Below are 13,888 nucleotides of genomic sequence, written 5' to 3'. Positions count from 1 at the left end.
AATAACTGCACAAGACCATCCACTTCAGTGGATATTCAAGAAAGATGGGCAGCCTCCTCTGCCTTCTTCCCCCTCGCCCTCCCCCCCAACCCCCCCGCAGCCTCTGTGTGCAGGGAGTTTGGACTCCCTCCATGGACAGGGGCTGCTGTCACCCCGTGCTGCTGCCTCTGTACTGGAGGCAGCAGTGTGGGTTGGCAGGCAGCCAGTCCATGAGGGGAGCTGGTTTTTAAACAGGCTCCCCTTGCAGACCAGGTCCTGCCTGGTACCCCTCGCTGCTGCCTCTGATCCAGGCAATCAGAAGAGCTGGATTGCACTGGCTGCCCGCCCCACCCCCAGGGACTATAGAATAGTCAACTAACTGCTAAGAATTCATGTGGTTAGTCAACTATTCTATTTCTCGCTATTTAACATCCCTACTTGCTTCATCGATGCCCCTAATCTGGGTGGAAATTGCATTATCTTATTAGTATTGAAATATTTTTCTATTGGCATTCTGTGCTTAAAAAATCCAACTATGGGCATCAAAGACTTGTTTCTTTTTCTTGAAATTTTCTTTACCATTTAGTTTGACTATAAGTACAGGCTGCTGAATTGTGTGAACTCATGAAAATAAGTGTGGGAATTCACACTACAGGCTAAGCAAAGTTTTTCAGAAACTCTAAAAACCCATACAAATGCCAGGAGCCCAGATTCTAGTAACCAACACGTTATTAAAACAAATGGAGAAACATAGTTATCCTGCTGAAATCTGCAATGTCAGTGCTGACATATTATCAATGTAATGCTTAACAATCCATTAGTACTCGAAGATTCTGATTCGTTTTTTACATCCAGATTCTACGTGGGAGTTTCTACGTTTGATTCTTGACCTTTCGATGAAAGTCCTGAAACATGATGGAAAATATTTCACGCAGGTATGACACTGTGATTAAAAGAAATTATTTAACATTCTCTATCAATATAGTGACTTACATTTTTAGATCCTGAAAAAATACTGGCTCACTTTTTCTTTGATAAGGATATTGATATGAAAAATGATCTTTGTTGCTCCTAGAAATGTAAAAATCTACTAAAATAGTTAATAGGTTAAATGATTTGTTTAAGCACCACGTCATGGCGAGCAGGATCCAGCTTAGGGTTGTAAGCATATATTTATCGGATAGTCAATTAGTGACTTGACTAGTTGCTCTCCCCTCTCCCGCTTGCTGCTTCTATCAGAGAGAGGCGGCAAGGGGGGAAGCAGGAGCTGGTGCTGGGGGAAGCCAGCTTAAAAGCCGGTCACTCCCCTCCTCCCCCAGCACCATCTCTGCGGGGTGGAGGCAGGGGAGACAGAGGCATAGCGGATGACCGGCCTCAAGCTGGGAATCCGCTGATTCCCGGCTTGCACCTGGTCCCCTCCACCACGCTTATGCTTTTTAAATATATTAAGAGTTGCAAGGTTCCAGCACCCCCCTTTCTTTGTTTCCCCCCACTTACTCTGTGCAGCCTGCTTCCCCTTTCCCAGCCCAGGGAGCTAAAAAAGTATTCTGGGTTTCCTCACATGATGCTGGAGGCAAACCTAGCTACTGTAATCCGATCGCTGTGATCAACCCTCTCTTCTCTTGTAATTACTGCATGCCCCAGACACCCCTCTCCTCTCTCTGCCTCCCCCCCCAGCCACATACTTACTCCCTCCCCCTTATGTCTCCTTCCTTATCAGCACGTTCCTTGTCTGGAGCAGGGAGCTTTTGCTGCTTAGGGAGTGCCCCTCACCAGCCAAGTAGCTCTTTGTGGGTAGCCCTAAACCTCTGGGTGGGGCTCAATTGGCGTGTAGGAGGGGAGCAGGGGTTTGGGTTGTGACCTAGAGCAGGGGATTGGGGTACAGGATCTGCGATGGATTATGAGTTCAGGAGTGGGGCAGAGGATTTGGCGTATGTGGGATAGGGATGTAAGAGTCAGGGTGTAGAAGGTTGGGTGGTGGAGGGAGGGGCTGAGTGCCAGAGGCAAGCTCTGGCTGGCAGACTTACCTGCGTGCTTCCCAGCCAGCAGCTGGCACAGTTCTCAGGCAGCTTCCCTGCATGCCCCACCCCTGCTCAGGCTGCAAGGGCCATGTGCGTCTGTGAATAAGAGCCTGAAGGGAGTGGTGCTTTGCTCACTGCTTGTTCTTCAAACAGGCAGCTCCCATTGGCAGAAACCAGCTAATGAGATTGAGCTGGGGACAGGGGCAGCATTTCCCTTCTAACCCCTTCCCCTCCCACCCTTTCTCCTCAGCTCTCAACTGAGAAACATAAACAGCCTAGCAGCTGCTTTTCTGGGTAGCATGTGAGGGCCGAGGCAAGCAGTGAGTCTGCCTGAAGCTTCCTGCTGCGTCTGCGGACCCGTTCCAGTAGTTTGAATGCCAGATCTGGCCCGAGTGTCCCATTTTGCCCAGCCCTGCCTTAGACCTTCAGAGGCTGAACATAGCACTTGAGAGAATTGATGTTGTATGACCTTGTGCAGTATGATCTTGTACCACTAGGTGGAGACCGATGACTAATGTTGGCTAGCAACCTCTTAGCACACAGGAGTCCTTGGAAAGGTTTTGTGAGAGAGAATATTTGAGGATTTATTTAAATTGATAAGAATGCTAGAACAGATTTGTCGAGTTATAGGATTTGTTTTTATACTGCAGATTTTTATGGAAGACCGTTTGAAAATCAGTGGGTTTTTACCATGACTAATAGTTGAGGTAGTATAGTAGTAGCCTTGTGGCTAGTATTGCCAGGCGTCTGGTTTTGGTTGGACAGTCTGGTATTTGCAGCCTCTGTCTGGTTTAAAAAACTGAAAATACCAGACTGTTCCCTCCTCTCCCCTCCATCCCCCTTTTTTTTTCTTCACCCAATTTTTTCCCCGCCATGTTCGGGGTGTGTTTGTTGGTGTGGTGGGTTTTGGGTGTTTTTTGTTATTGTTGTTTTTGTTTTTTTTTTTAAAGTATATGGCAACCCTACTTGTGGCTTTTTATCTCCGAATATGCTCAGCATTGTGTAGAGCACATGAAAACTATTCAGCTTCCTCTCAGTTGCTCAATTTGTACTCTTAGCTTTTATAACCTGACTATTTCAGCAGTTCCTCGAACATCATAGTTTTTCAGATTATACAGGCCATGAATTTCCAGTGCAAAAAAGCAAGCCAGAAACTTCCCACAGCATGTTGTCAGGTGTGTAGAGACATTTTCAGGCATTTATGTATCATAAAGAAGCAGAAAGGGCCTGAAGACATACTAATGAGCTTAGTCCCATTGATTTAAATAGGAATGCATGAGGGACAGGAGGCCCCCGAGTTCCGACTGCCCGAGTTCCGACCCCCTCTTACTTACAGCCATTTTTGTAAGTGCGGAAGGGGCCGGAAACCTTATATCCTCGGCCTGCATTTACGATGTTGCACGGCGCCTATCATAAATGAGGGTTCAAGTTATGACGCCCCCGACTTGCGACACTTTCTGCGTAACCAATCACATCGCAAGTTGGGGGTCTCTTGTATTAAGGGGTTTAAAGGGTTAAGCCATAGTGTAATTACTGTTTTTCATTGTTCCCTCACCTTCTGAAACAAAGAAGTGAAGAGATTTGCCAAATGCTACATGGTGAGCGCTGGAGCCTATGAGATGCTGAGTACCCTCCTCTTTTGTTGAGTCAATGGAAAGTTGAGGGTACTCGGGATCTGGAAGGATAGAATTCTGACTTGGAACTGAATTCCATATAGATATTCTTTCCAGACTTCACTGCTCACAATGCTCACCAGGCTGTGTTTGCCCCCTGGGGGTCAGCAGGCTATGTTTAAGATTTCTAAAGCAGTTTGTACATGAAAAAGGTTGAAAACCACTGGCCCAAGTGACCTGGGAGCATAAGTCCCACTCCTAAATCACTTAAGCGCCTGTGAAAATCCCACTCAGATTTGTCCTCAGTGCTCAGAATTCCATGCTATCCAAATCTGCTGGAAGGTTCTCTAGTAGCTGGTATATGATGGCTGTTTTTTATTATCAATCATCAGCTGTTTTGTATAACCCTACCATTTTACTGATAGCTACTGTTCTGGATGTCAGATACTTGCTGTGCCAATTTAACCTTTTCAGCCAGTAGCTGTCCTCTTGAGCCTGTTTTTATGAAGGGAAAGCTTTAAAAATATTTTGATGGAGGGACTGCACTTCCTTGTCTGGGTCATCTTTCCTGTCCAGATAAAAATGTTCTCAGAATGTTTATGGTGGGTTTTTGTGCATTCCACTAACTACTGTCATGAGGATTAGATTTCTTCCCCTGCTGTGCCATCTGTCATGTTGCTCCTTCCCAACCACGCTCCAATATAACAGAAGCCTGCCCATGTAGATTCTTCAGATCCCTTGGGCTATTGCCTCATAGCTGCACTCCTTTTTTATGTAAATGGGAACCTCAACAGAAGAGGTAGGTTTCTCTCTGGCTGCAAAAAATAAAGCAGAACCGTGTGTGTATTTTGTTGTTTCAAAATTCTTCTGGCCAACCCTATTTCTTTGAAGCTTGGTTCCCATGTGTGTACACCCGCATAGGGAATATAGATAGGGACCATACATCTTGAGAACCTCCAGTTATAAGTATTTTTTTGCTATCCCAAACTGAACTGTATTTTCATAAAGCACTGCAGAGTCCTCCTTTGTACCCATTCAGTCCATAGCCTCACACATACATTCACTTAGCCAAAATGATTTTCGGTCTCGTCATAGAACAGAAATCTTCTGGCCCTTAATCATGCTAAAATAAAAGAAAAAAGAAACATTGACCACATTCAACTGCTTTCTTTATCCTAGTCCCATGTAAGAAAAGAGCTATTGATATTACCCTTCCTTTTTCCTTCTGGTAGGAAAGCTGCCTACCGCATAAAGCTTGGTGGCCAAGTATAGGGTTCATGTGACACAGGAAAGAAAAGACGTTGCAAGGCACAGATTTGTCTTAAAAACAAAGCAAGTGGGGAATTATTGACCCTAATATTGTATATGTGGTGGGGATTTAATTGAAGCTGGTTGAAGGTTGTTGAGTAATTTTCTTGCCGACTGAGTGGAGTGTGATATGGGGCATAAGAGACAAATTTTTCATAAAAATTTTGACCCTTTTGGTATTTAGTATTCATGCTGCAGTAGTGCTTCAAAGCCAGCCTGATTGAGTCTTCACTGTGCATATAATAAATGATGGCCTCAGTCCCAAAGAGCTTACAGTCTGCAAAGGTGAGACAATTTACAGGAGAAAGGCATGGATGGTAAAAGATGTTAGTATTCTAATCCATGTAAGAATATAAGGGATGTTTAAATCTTACTACAGCCACTCCCTGACTTACGAACACACCTACTTACGACTAGCCATACTTAGGACCAACCTCCCATTAACCCCATTACAATATTTTCGAGTTGAGAACCATAGTACGTCAAGTTTTTCGAACAGTGCGAGCAGCACGTTTAAGAGTACTTACAACCAAGTGTTCAGAACGTAACCCGTTCGTAAGTTGAGGACTGCCTGTATATAGAAATGTGCAGTCTTTTTACAATGCAAGTAAGCGTTATGCTTAAGAGTTGCAAATCATGTTAGGCATTCAGCTTTGCAATTTTCTGATGAGCAATTTCATCATGGTATGTAAAGAAAATAAATTGGGAAAACTTCCCTCCAACTGTAAAAAAGTATAAAATAAAGAGAGTTCTTCACCTCTATGCTGTGATGAAAACTTTGGCTGAATGAAAAGGGGGAAAATATATCTCCTGTATTACTGAATAAAAGATGGGTAATTCCATTAGTCAACCTGTTGAAACTTTATTAAACTCCATATAAGTGAGATAAAATGAAGCCTCTGAACTTCATCTAATATTGCCCACTAGAAAATTTACCCAGCATTGATGGGCCTTAAAACTCAAATAATTTTAGTTTTTCTTCATTTAAATCATTGCTCTGGGGTAGGGCTGGGATTGAGGGGTTCAGTAGGCAGGCTGTCCCAGGGAGAGAGGACAGCCCCAGACCTCTGTCACCACAGCAAGTTGGGGTCAGGTAAGAAGCTAGTCTCCTGGCTGCTACAACGAGCACAGCCGGGTGAGGAGTGCATGTCTCCCAGCTGGAGGACAGACACACAAACTAACAAACACTCTGAAATATATAGTAGATAGCTGTCCCTTTCTCCACCCCTTGTTGCCACCCTGTGGTCATTATGCAGTATAACTGTTCCAGCTTTCCATCCCCTGCTGCCCCTGTGCGGTCATTATAGATGACCCCTCCCTTTTCATTTGATAAGAAACAATGGCATTAAAGGCTCATTCCAGTGTCTTGGCACAACCAAACTCTTACCTTGCTTTAAGTTCTGATAAGAGGAAGCTGTATATCAAATTTGGTGTTTCTAGCTCTTACCGTTTAGGAGTTCTTGGACAGACACGTTCTGGGCTCGTCTAGACTACGCTGAAGTTCTGAAAGGATATGCAAATTCTGTGGGAATTTGCATATCTTCTTCCAATCTCACTTTCGGAAGCAGAGCTTTCGAAAGTGAAAGCAGTCGGGACACTTTTTTTTTCTTCTGGCAAACACCCACCGTTTTTCAAAAAGCCTCTCTTCTTCAAAAAATGAGGTTTACGTGGCATTTCGAAGAAAGGGGGGGAGGTTGCCAGAAAAAATGCTTCCCGACTACTTTCACTTTCGAAAACGAGATTGGAAGAAGATATGCAGATTCCTGTAGAATTTGCATATCCTCTTTCGGAACTTCGGTGTAGTCTAGACGTGCCCTCACAGGCACTCTCAAATACAGTAAACTTCCGATTAATCCGGCACCTTTAGGACCCAGGAGGTGCCAGATTATCAAATATGCCGGACTATCGGAAGGGGGGGGGGCTATAAAGGGTCTGGGATGGGTAGGGAGGGGGAGATACCACCCCAGACTCCTCATAGCCCCCCCTTCCGATAGTCCAGCTCTGCCCCAGGTGTCCCTGATTCAGCCGCTGCTGGTCAGTTTCAGCAGCGGTTGAATCGGGGACACTTGGGGCAGAGCAGCTGGGGTGCTGCTGGGTTGGTCCGGTAGCGCCGCCCCTCGGCGCTGCATGACCAACCGGGCAACACCCCAGCTGCTCTGGGGACACCTGAGGCAGAGCAGCTGGAGTGCTGCCAGGTTGGTCCTGCAGTGCTGAGGGGCGGTGCTATGGGACCAACCCGGCAGCACCCCAGCTGCTCTGCCCCCAGCTAACCCAATTCAGCTGCTGGTCAGTTTCAGTCAGCTGGTCAGCTGCTGGAAGCCCGGCGCAGAGCAGCTCCAATTGTCCAGCTGCCCGGAGCACTTCCAGGTTCCCAATGGTGCCGGACCATCAGAAGTGCTGGAGCATTGGATGCCAGATCAATGGAGTTTTACTGTATGTAGTAGATTACTAGATACAGAATGGCTGTATGAAAAAGAGTATTGCTATACCTAGGACTTGTCTCTTAAACCTACACTATTTTTAACTATTTCCCATATCTGATTGAAAATGGTCTTTTGTGTGCTATAGTCTTGATGCTTGTCTGAATAATTTTAGTGGTGCAGAAACATCATCTAAATTTGCTCTAGAATGGTGGCGTAACTGCAACATAGAAATAATCTAGGTAAAGCTTTTTTTTTTTTCTGAACTTGATTAAACCATTCTAGTTGCCTGTCAGCTGTTAGTGAGGGAGGATATTTTGGGATAATATGATTATTGGAATAGCCATATCTAAACTTTCTAGTGTTCTTGTTTTTGTCTTGTTAAATAAAAGTAGGTAACTACTTTCAAACAAAAGCAATATAAAACTTGCATTTCAATTCAAAGAGGGTGTTAAAAATACTGTAAAGTGGAATGTGTCTGACTAACCTTAGGGCAAGTCTTGATTTGAGGAGTGGTAGTTTGTGGATTTCACAAAATGTAGAAATTACACACTAAAGTGTTTTGTTCTTCCTGTAATTTGTTTGCCACATTGGCTATAGTGATTCCTCTGTCATATATGAAGATAGGAGAAGGGACAGGATACTAAGATGACAGTCTGGGAAACTAGTCTATATATAGATATATATGTATGTTTGTGACGTTTGCCTTACTGTTCTCACCATTAAACTTCCTCCATAATGGTGGTATGTTCCATAAATTACCAAGAGCTATTTTCTATTTGTGAATCCTAAATTACATACACAAGCTGTTTTGGTATTCTCATTCAATTTGATGTCAGAACAAAATTATATGGTTGGTAGAGGACAGCTGAAACAAATAACCACTGCAGTCTTCTGGATAATAATAGGTTACTAAACAAATACTACTGTAGTCTGTTCACTATAGTGCTTTATACAGTTGTGCTAAGTTAAAGTGTCCAACTGTTACCTTTTATAAATCTTGTCTTTTCCATTTCCTGTTACCTATGGTATTTGTAAACTTGTACAGAAATAAGTATGAAACAGTGTGATGTGTGCAGTCAGTAAGCAAGAGTGCATTTGTAAATGAAATATTTCATTTTTAATGGACTTTAACTCTCTCTGACATTTCAGGAAACTGAAAGTGAGCACCTTATGAGTAACAGGGGATGCTTAAAAATCCTTCCCAAGATAGAAAGCTTTCTTTTTTCCCATCCCCGAAACTTAAAACATAATGGAAAAAATTATAGAACAATATAATACAATAAAATAAGAGTCATGACATATCTCCTTATCTCTGATTCAAACTTCTCTGAGCACTTTCAGGTTTGTTTCAAATACACCATAGTGGAGAGGATCCTTGTAGTGCAGGAAGCGATGAAAACTATTTTATATCTTTTCATTCTGAAACTCAAAGGAGACAGATCTGGCTTACTTTCTAATTATTATCTGGGGCTACCACATGGAAGAAAGAGTTTTGAAAGAAACTGCTCAACTATACTAGATTGAACCATGCAGATCTTATATTAAGTCTGTTCTTATAAAGTGTGTCCGTTGTTCATGGTGATTTTTTTGCTGTGTCTCCAAAAAGCTTATAATCAAGTAGGAATATTTCTTTAACAAAAATTAGAAGTTGTGTTGGACGAAGGAACACAATAGTAGAATATTCAAGTAATATCTTAGGTAAAAGTTTATTGTGAAAGAACAAAATTCTGTAATGCTTTTGCAAAACAAATACCATATGTGAAAGATCATTTGAAAGTGCTGTTAATTCTGTTTTATCATAAAAGTCATTAAAAGAGCTTGATCTTCACATTCAGAAGAGAGGAATTTTAAATGTCACCCTTTATTGACCCTCCTCCTTCACAAGCAATATATGATTTTCTACATATGTGCCACGCCATAGCAGAATTAATGGCATTTGCGGTCAGACCTAGTCTTAGAATCAATGCCTCCTACCCAGAAAACAAAAGTTGACGTAATCTAGCTACCATGTACCATACAGTGATGAACTTAAACAACAACAAATAGTCTTGCAGCACCTAGGAGACTAACAAAAAATGTAGATGACGTCATGAGTTTTCGTGGGCACAACCCACTTCTTCAGATGAAATTTAAAAAACAACAAATATATGAAACTTAAAAACCAACTAACACAGTTACCACTCTGAAACTTTCATACAGCGATAAGTTTCTGTTCTGCTCCATTTACCTTGGTGGCAAGGTATAATGCAAGGGAGAACAGTGACCCAGGCCCACCCACTACTCTAGGTCCCAACCCAAGGAGACTCTGGTGTCTTGCCCTTTTCTACATCCCTTCACTGTCAGCTGTTCTCTGAGCCACTTACCCTGTGACCCTTTTGCAATCTCCTGGCCTTAGTGAGAAGGCCAGCAGCCTGGCAGATATCAGGCAGCAGTCTCCCTCTTCTAGCCCCCCTGAGCCTGCCCAATACTGCTCTCATAAAGGTGTTTCAATGGGAACCAGGTTCTGCATCTTCCCTGGTTAGGGCCTAACTATCTCTCTTTGCTGGGCAGCTCCATATATACAGGGCTGCCCCAGCAAGCCCCAGACTAATTGGTTCTTTATAAGTCTCTCCCTCAGGTACGTCTAGACTACAGGCTTTTGTCGACAGATACTGTCAACAAAGCTTCTGTTGACAAAGAGCATCTAGACTACATCCAGTTCTGTTGACAAAGTAGACGCAAAGGACAGTCTAGATGCAGTAACACCTTCTGTCGACAGAACTCTGCCAACAAAAGGCGTTATTCCTCATAGAATGAGGTTTACAGCCATCGACAAAACTGTTGAGTTCTGACGACATTATGTCGCCAGAACTCAGCGGTAGTGTAGACGCAGGTATAGTTTTGTCAACAAACCCTGTAGTCTAGACACACCCTCATTGGCCAGGGATTTGCACAGGTTCCCACAGCCTGCATTAGCCCCTTCTAGCCAGTGTGGGGCAATTGCCCCACCACAAAAAAGAAAAGCCAATGGCCAAGCAATTAAAAAAGTACTGGGCCTTTAGGGCTACCTGGCACACAATCTTAAAAAAATGCACACTAACCCAATGTATCCTCACCTCACCTCACCCTTAGCAGTGCCTCATCAAAGGTGCCGCTAAGGGGAATAACACCTCAGCCATCCTCCAGCAGTCTGGGCTTGGGAGCATGTGTAAATAAAAATAATCCCAAAAAATAGTATAGCAAATCCAAATTAAAATAACAACACTTGGTTACACATGGGGTTAATATAAGCAAAACCAAAAAACAGCCACAAAACCCACCATCCCTACAGTATGCAAAGCTAGTCTCCCCTTACCACTACATAAAACACACAAAAAATTGTTTAAAAAATCAGCAACACTCCATAATCAGGCTCTTAAAAAAAATTGTAAAAAGGGTAGTTTAGTTTGAATAATTTCTCCCTGCAACTGAAATACTTTACCGATCAAATTTATATACCAACCATGCAATAGCTTAACCTAACCAAATATCTAATAATGCCAATTAAACTAAAGCAGTACATAAATAAATTTAAACACTTTAAAAACATACCTATTAAAGCAGCTCCAAGCTGAACAATGTCAAGTGCAAATCCTAAAAACCCAGCTGTCCAAGAAACGAATTATCCAATTAGGCAACTAAACTGCCTGCAAATTGTGCTTAAACTAATATTGCCTAGGCCTTCAAACAAGCCTAACAAACACTCATTCACTCAATTAAATTGTCTATGCTATTAAAATTTTGCTCCTACTAATTATTAATTCTGCTAATACAGTAGCAGTAGCCATGCCTGGGCCCTTCTTTAAAAAAAAATAAATAAAAAAAAAAGTGGAGGAGTGTTGGCATATGTAAAAATTAATAGAGGTCTGGGATAGTGGTGAGAGGTCCAGCCACAGCCGTCATTGACCTTTAGGCACATTTTCCCCTTTGTCCTTGTAGCCTAGAAAGGTAGTCACACTGAACAGTGTCTTGTTTTGACTTCTCGCTTGCTCTGTAAAAATATTGTCAGAGTCAGAGCTCTTTCCCCCTCCTGTAAGCTGCTAATTAAGAGAGTACATAATGCTGATTCAGCTAAAAACCAGTAAACAACAAACGGGTGGGTATAATTGTATTAATCTCCTGCTTATTAATATTCACTGTGTGGCAGTTAACTTTGCCAAATAAGGGTTATGAGGAAGTAGTAATAAACGTGTAAATTAACATACTAAAATAAATAAAGGAGTGTAATTGGTGCTAAATTATTGCCACTCAGAAAGTTGTGTTGGCTGTCTGAGGTAAACATGCGTCAACAATAAAGCAGTTTGTTTACCCCATCTGCTCCTGGATCTCCTGTTTCTTCTCTAACACATTCTTAAATGGGGAATTGTTATTGGAGCACTTTTAAAATATTGGCAGAACATCCACTGCTTCGTAATTGATTGTCTTGCATTTAGTTCTAGGATTGGAATAAAAATCCACAACTGGTATGACTATCATGGAATAAATATTTTTGATGCTGTTTGATACTTTCGGAACTCTTTCTTGGACAGTTACCAATAACTTAAACGATAGCTTACACTATGGGCTTGCCTTATTTTCCTGAGATTTTCACAAGGGATTCACTTATCCCTAATTTTTTTTCAAACTAGGTACAGAGAAATGGCAATATGACTTCCACTTACCGCCTTCTTTACATGGGGACCTCATAGCTCAGTTTCTGAATTGCCTGTTGAAGAATGATTCTTAAACCATGGCTTTTCAGTTTTTCAAGTTCATCTCATAAAAAGGTGTATATGCCAATCACTGGCATTTTGGGACAAAGGGGTTGATTACTTTGAATGGAAGAACATGATTTTTAGTTTCTCCTTCTGTGAAATAGTGGTGTCTTGGTAATATTCTTACAAGGGTAAGTAATAGCAGGTCATGTAGATTTTTACTTTTTTGAGCTGCAAATAATTGCTAACATTCTTAGAGGGGGAAAACCCCCCGTTGGTTTCTTAGATACAGAAATAAGTATTCTTTGGGAAGTACCTGCATTTCAGTAGCATGACACAAAGGACCAGTAAGGCAGAAATCACTCTGCTGAATCTTGGGTTCATCATACTGTTCTATGGATGAGTAGATTAAATGGTTAAATGCAGTTTGACTCATACAACATTGTGAGATTAAAATTTTAATTAAGAAAAACCTGACTTATAATGCTGTCTAGTAATGTATGGAAGAAAATGATTATGGAGTGTTCATATAAATACCATTAATGTCTGCTGTAATTGGAAGCACTGATGCAGTGAATGCTCCTGCTAATGAGAAGGGAGTCAGACAGTCCTCTAGTATTTACAAATCCATTACACATTGTGATTGGATAGGTGTCTTTACATGAAAGGGTAAGTGAAATGGAAAACAAGCTATTCATTCTTCATCTTGCATTTAACATTGAAAGCACTATGTATTAAGGGAGATCTCAAACACATCTCGGTAGGACATAGCTTTGAATTAATTTATACATGTATTTTTCCATATGCACCTGTAATTTTTATTTTTTCATTTTCATTGGGATTTGATTTTTTTTTACCTTCTCTCAGGGAAACTGTGTTAATCTGACTGAAGCCTTGACGCTCTATGAAGAACAGCTCGGCAGGCTTTATTGCCCTGTGGAGTTCTCAAAGGAAACTGTATGTGTGCCCTCATACATGGAACTGTATCCTTGGCAAATATGAAATGTTGAGCCTGCATGATTAATAAATCAAGCAAACCCAGTTTGTGGGGTTGAAGCTAGTTCTTTCCTTTAAATGAGCAAGACAGGAGTTTTAAATGCACTAATCTAAGCATATTTTGTGATTACTAAACAGAAAGGTAACTTCTGTAGGAGTGGTTAGGGGGTAAGTAGAAGGCTTAAAAGTGTCATGAACCCAGTTTCCTTTTTGGATGTCCCAGCACCTTTCAAAATTGGGACTTTTGTTCCTGAGCTCCCCTGTAATGTTGCCTAAGGTGGTGTGTATTACCTCATAGGATAAATTCCTATACCCCAGGGGAATGAAAAATCATCAAGGAGTGAGGGTCTCAGCCAGAGTTTTCAAAGCCCAGAACAAGCTACTCCTCCCTCCCCTCTCAGTCTCATCCATTGCGTTTGTCTCTGTCCTTCCCCCTTATAATGATTTTCCCTCCGTAACACAACTAGCCACCTCTTGTGCAGAAATAGAGGAAGGAGGGTCTGAAAAACTTTCTCCCGAGTTTCTTGTACATCCATCCTCCACCATCAGAGGAGAAGGTTTGAGGCATAAAAAGGTTTCCAAAGCCTTTAGCTTCATAGAGGCATCTTAATGGGTGGCCTGCCATGAAAGGGTTTCATTTGCCATGACAATTGCTGCTCCTCTTCTGTGATCTCTCAGGGTTTCTCTCTGCAGACTTTGCTTGTGATTGCCCACCTTTCCCTGTCTGCTCTGCTTGGTTTTCAAAGTGTCATGTGGTTTTATCTCTCTGTTTCTGTTTGTTTTCTCTCTGTACAGCTTCCTTTCTTTTCCAGGCTACTGTCTTGGTACAGTTGTTT

At 42.0% G+C, this 13,888-nt stretch overlaps 1 protein-coding gene across 1 annotated transcript in view; it reads left to right on the top strand.

The window, feature by feature from the left end:
- Window positions 1-13,888, top strand: part of SMS (spermine synthase) — a 66,663-nt gene that overhangs the window by 48,458 nt on the left and 4,317 nt on the right. Inside the window, exons 9-10 of the mRNA XM_075913321.1 lie at window positions 835-914; window positions 12,924-13,039. Coding sequence (XP_075769436.1) covers window positions 835-914; window positions 12,924-13,039 — 196 coding nt within the window. The remainder of the gene's footprint in view (window positions 1-834; window positions 915-12,923; window positions 13,040-13,888) is intronic.

The sequence above is a fragment of the Pelodiscus sinensis genome, chromosome 1, assembly GCF_049634645.1.
Source record: "Pelodiscus sinensis isolate JC-2024 chromosome 1, ASM4963464v1, whole genome shotgun sequence".
Lineage (NCBI taxonomy): Eukaryota > Metazoa > Chordata > Testudines > Trionychidae > Pelodiscus > Pelodiscus sinensis.
The sequence above is the reverse complement of the archived record's forward strand: the minus strand, read 5'-3'. Positions and strand labels throughout refer to the sequence as shown.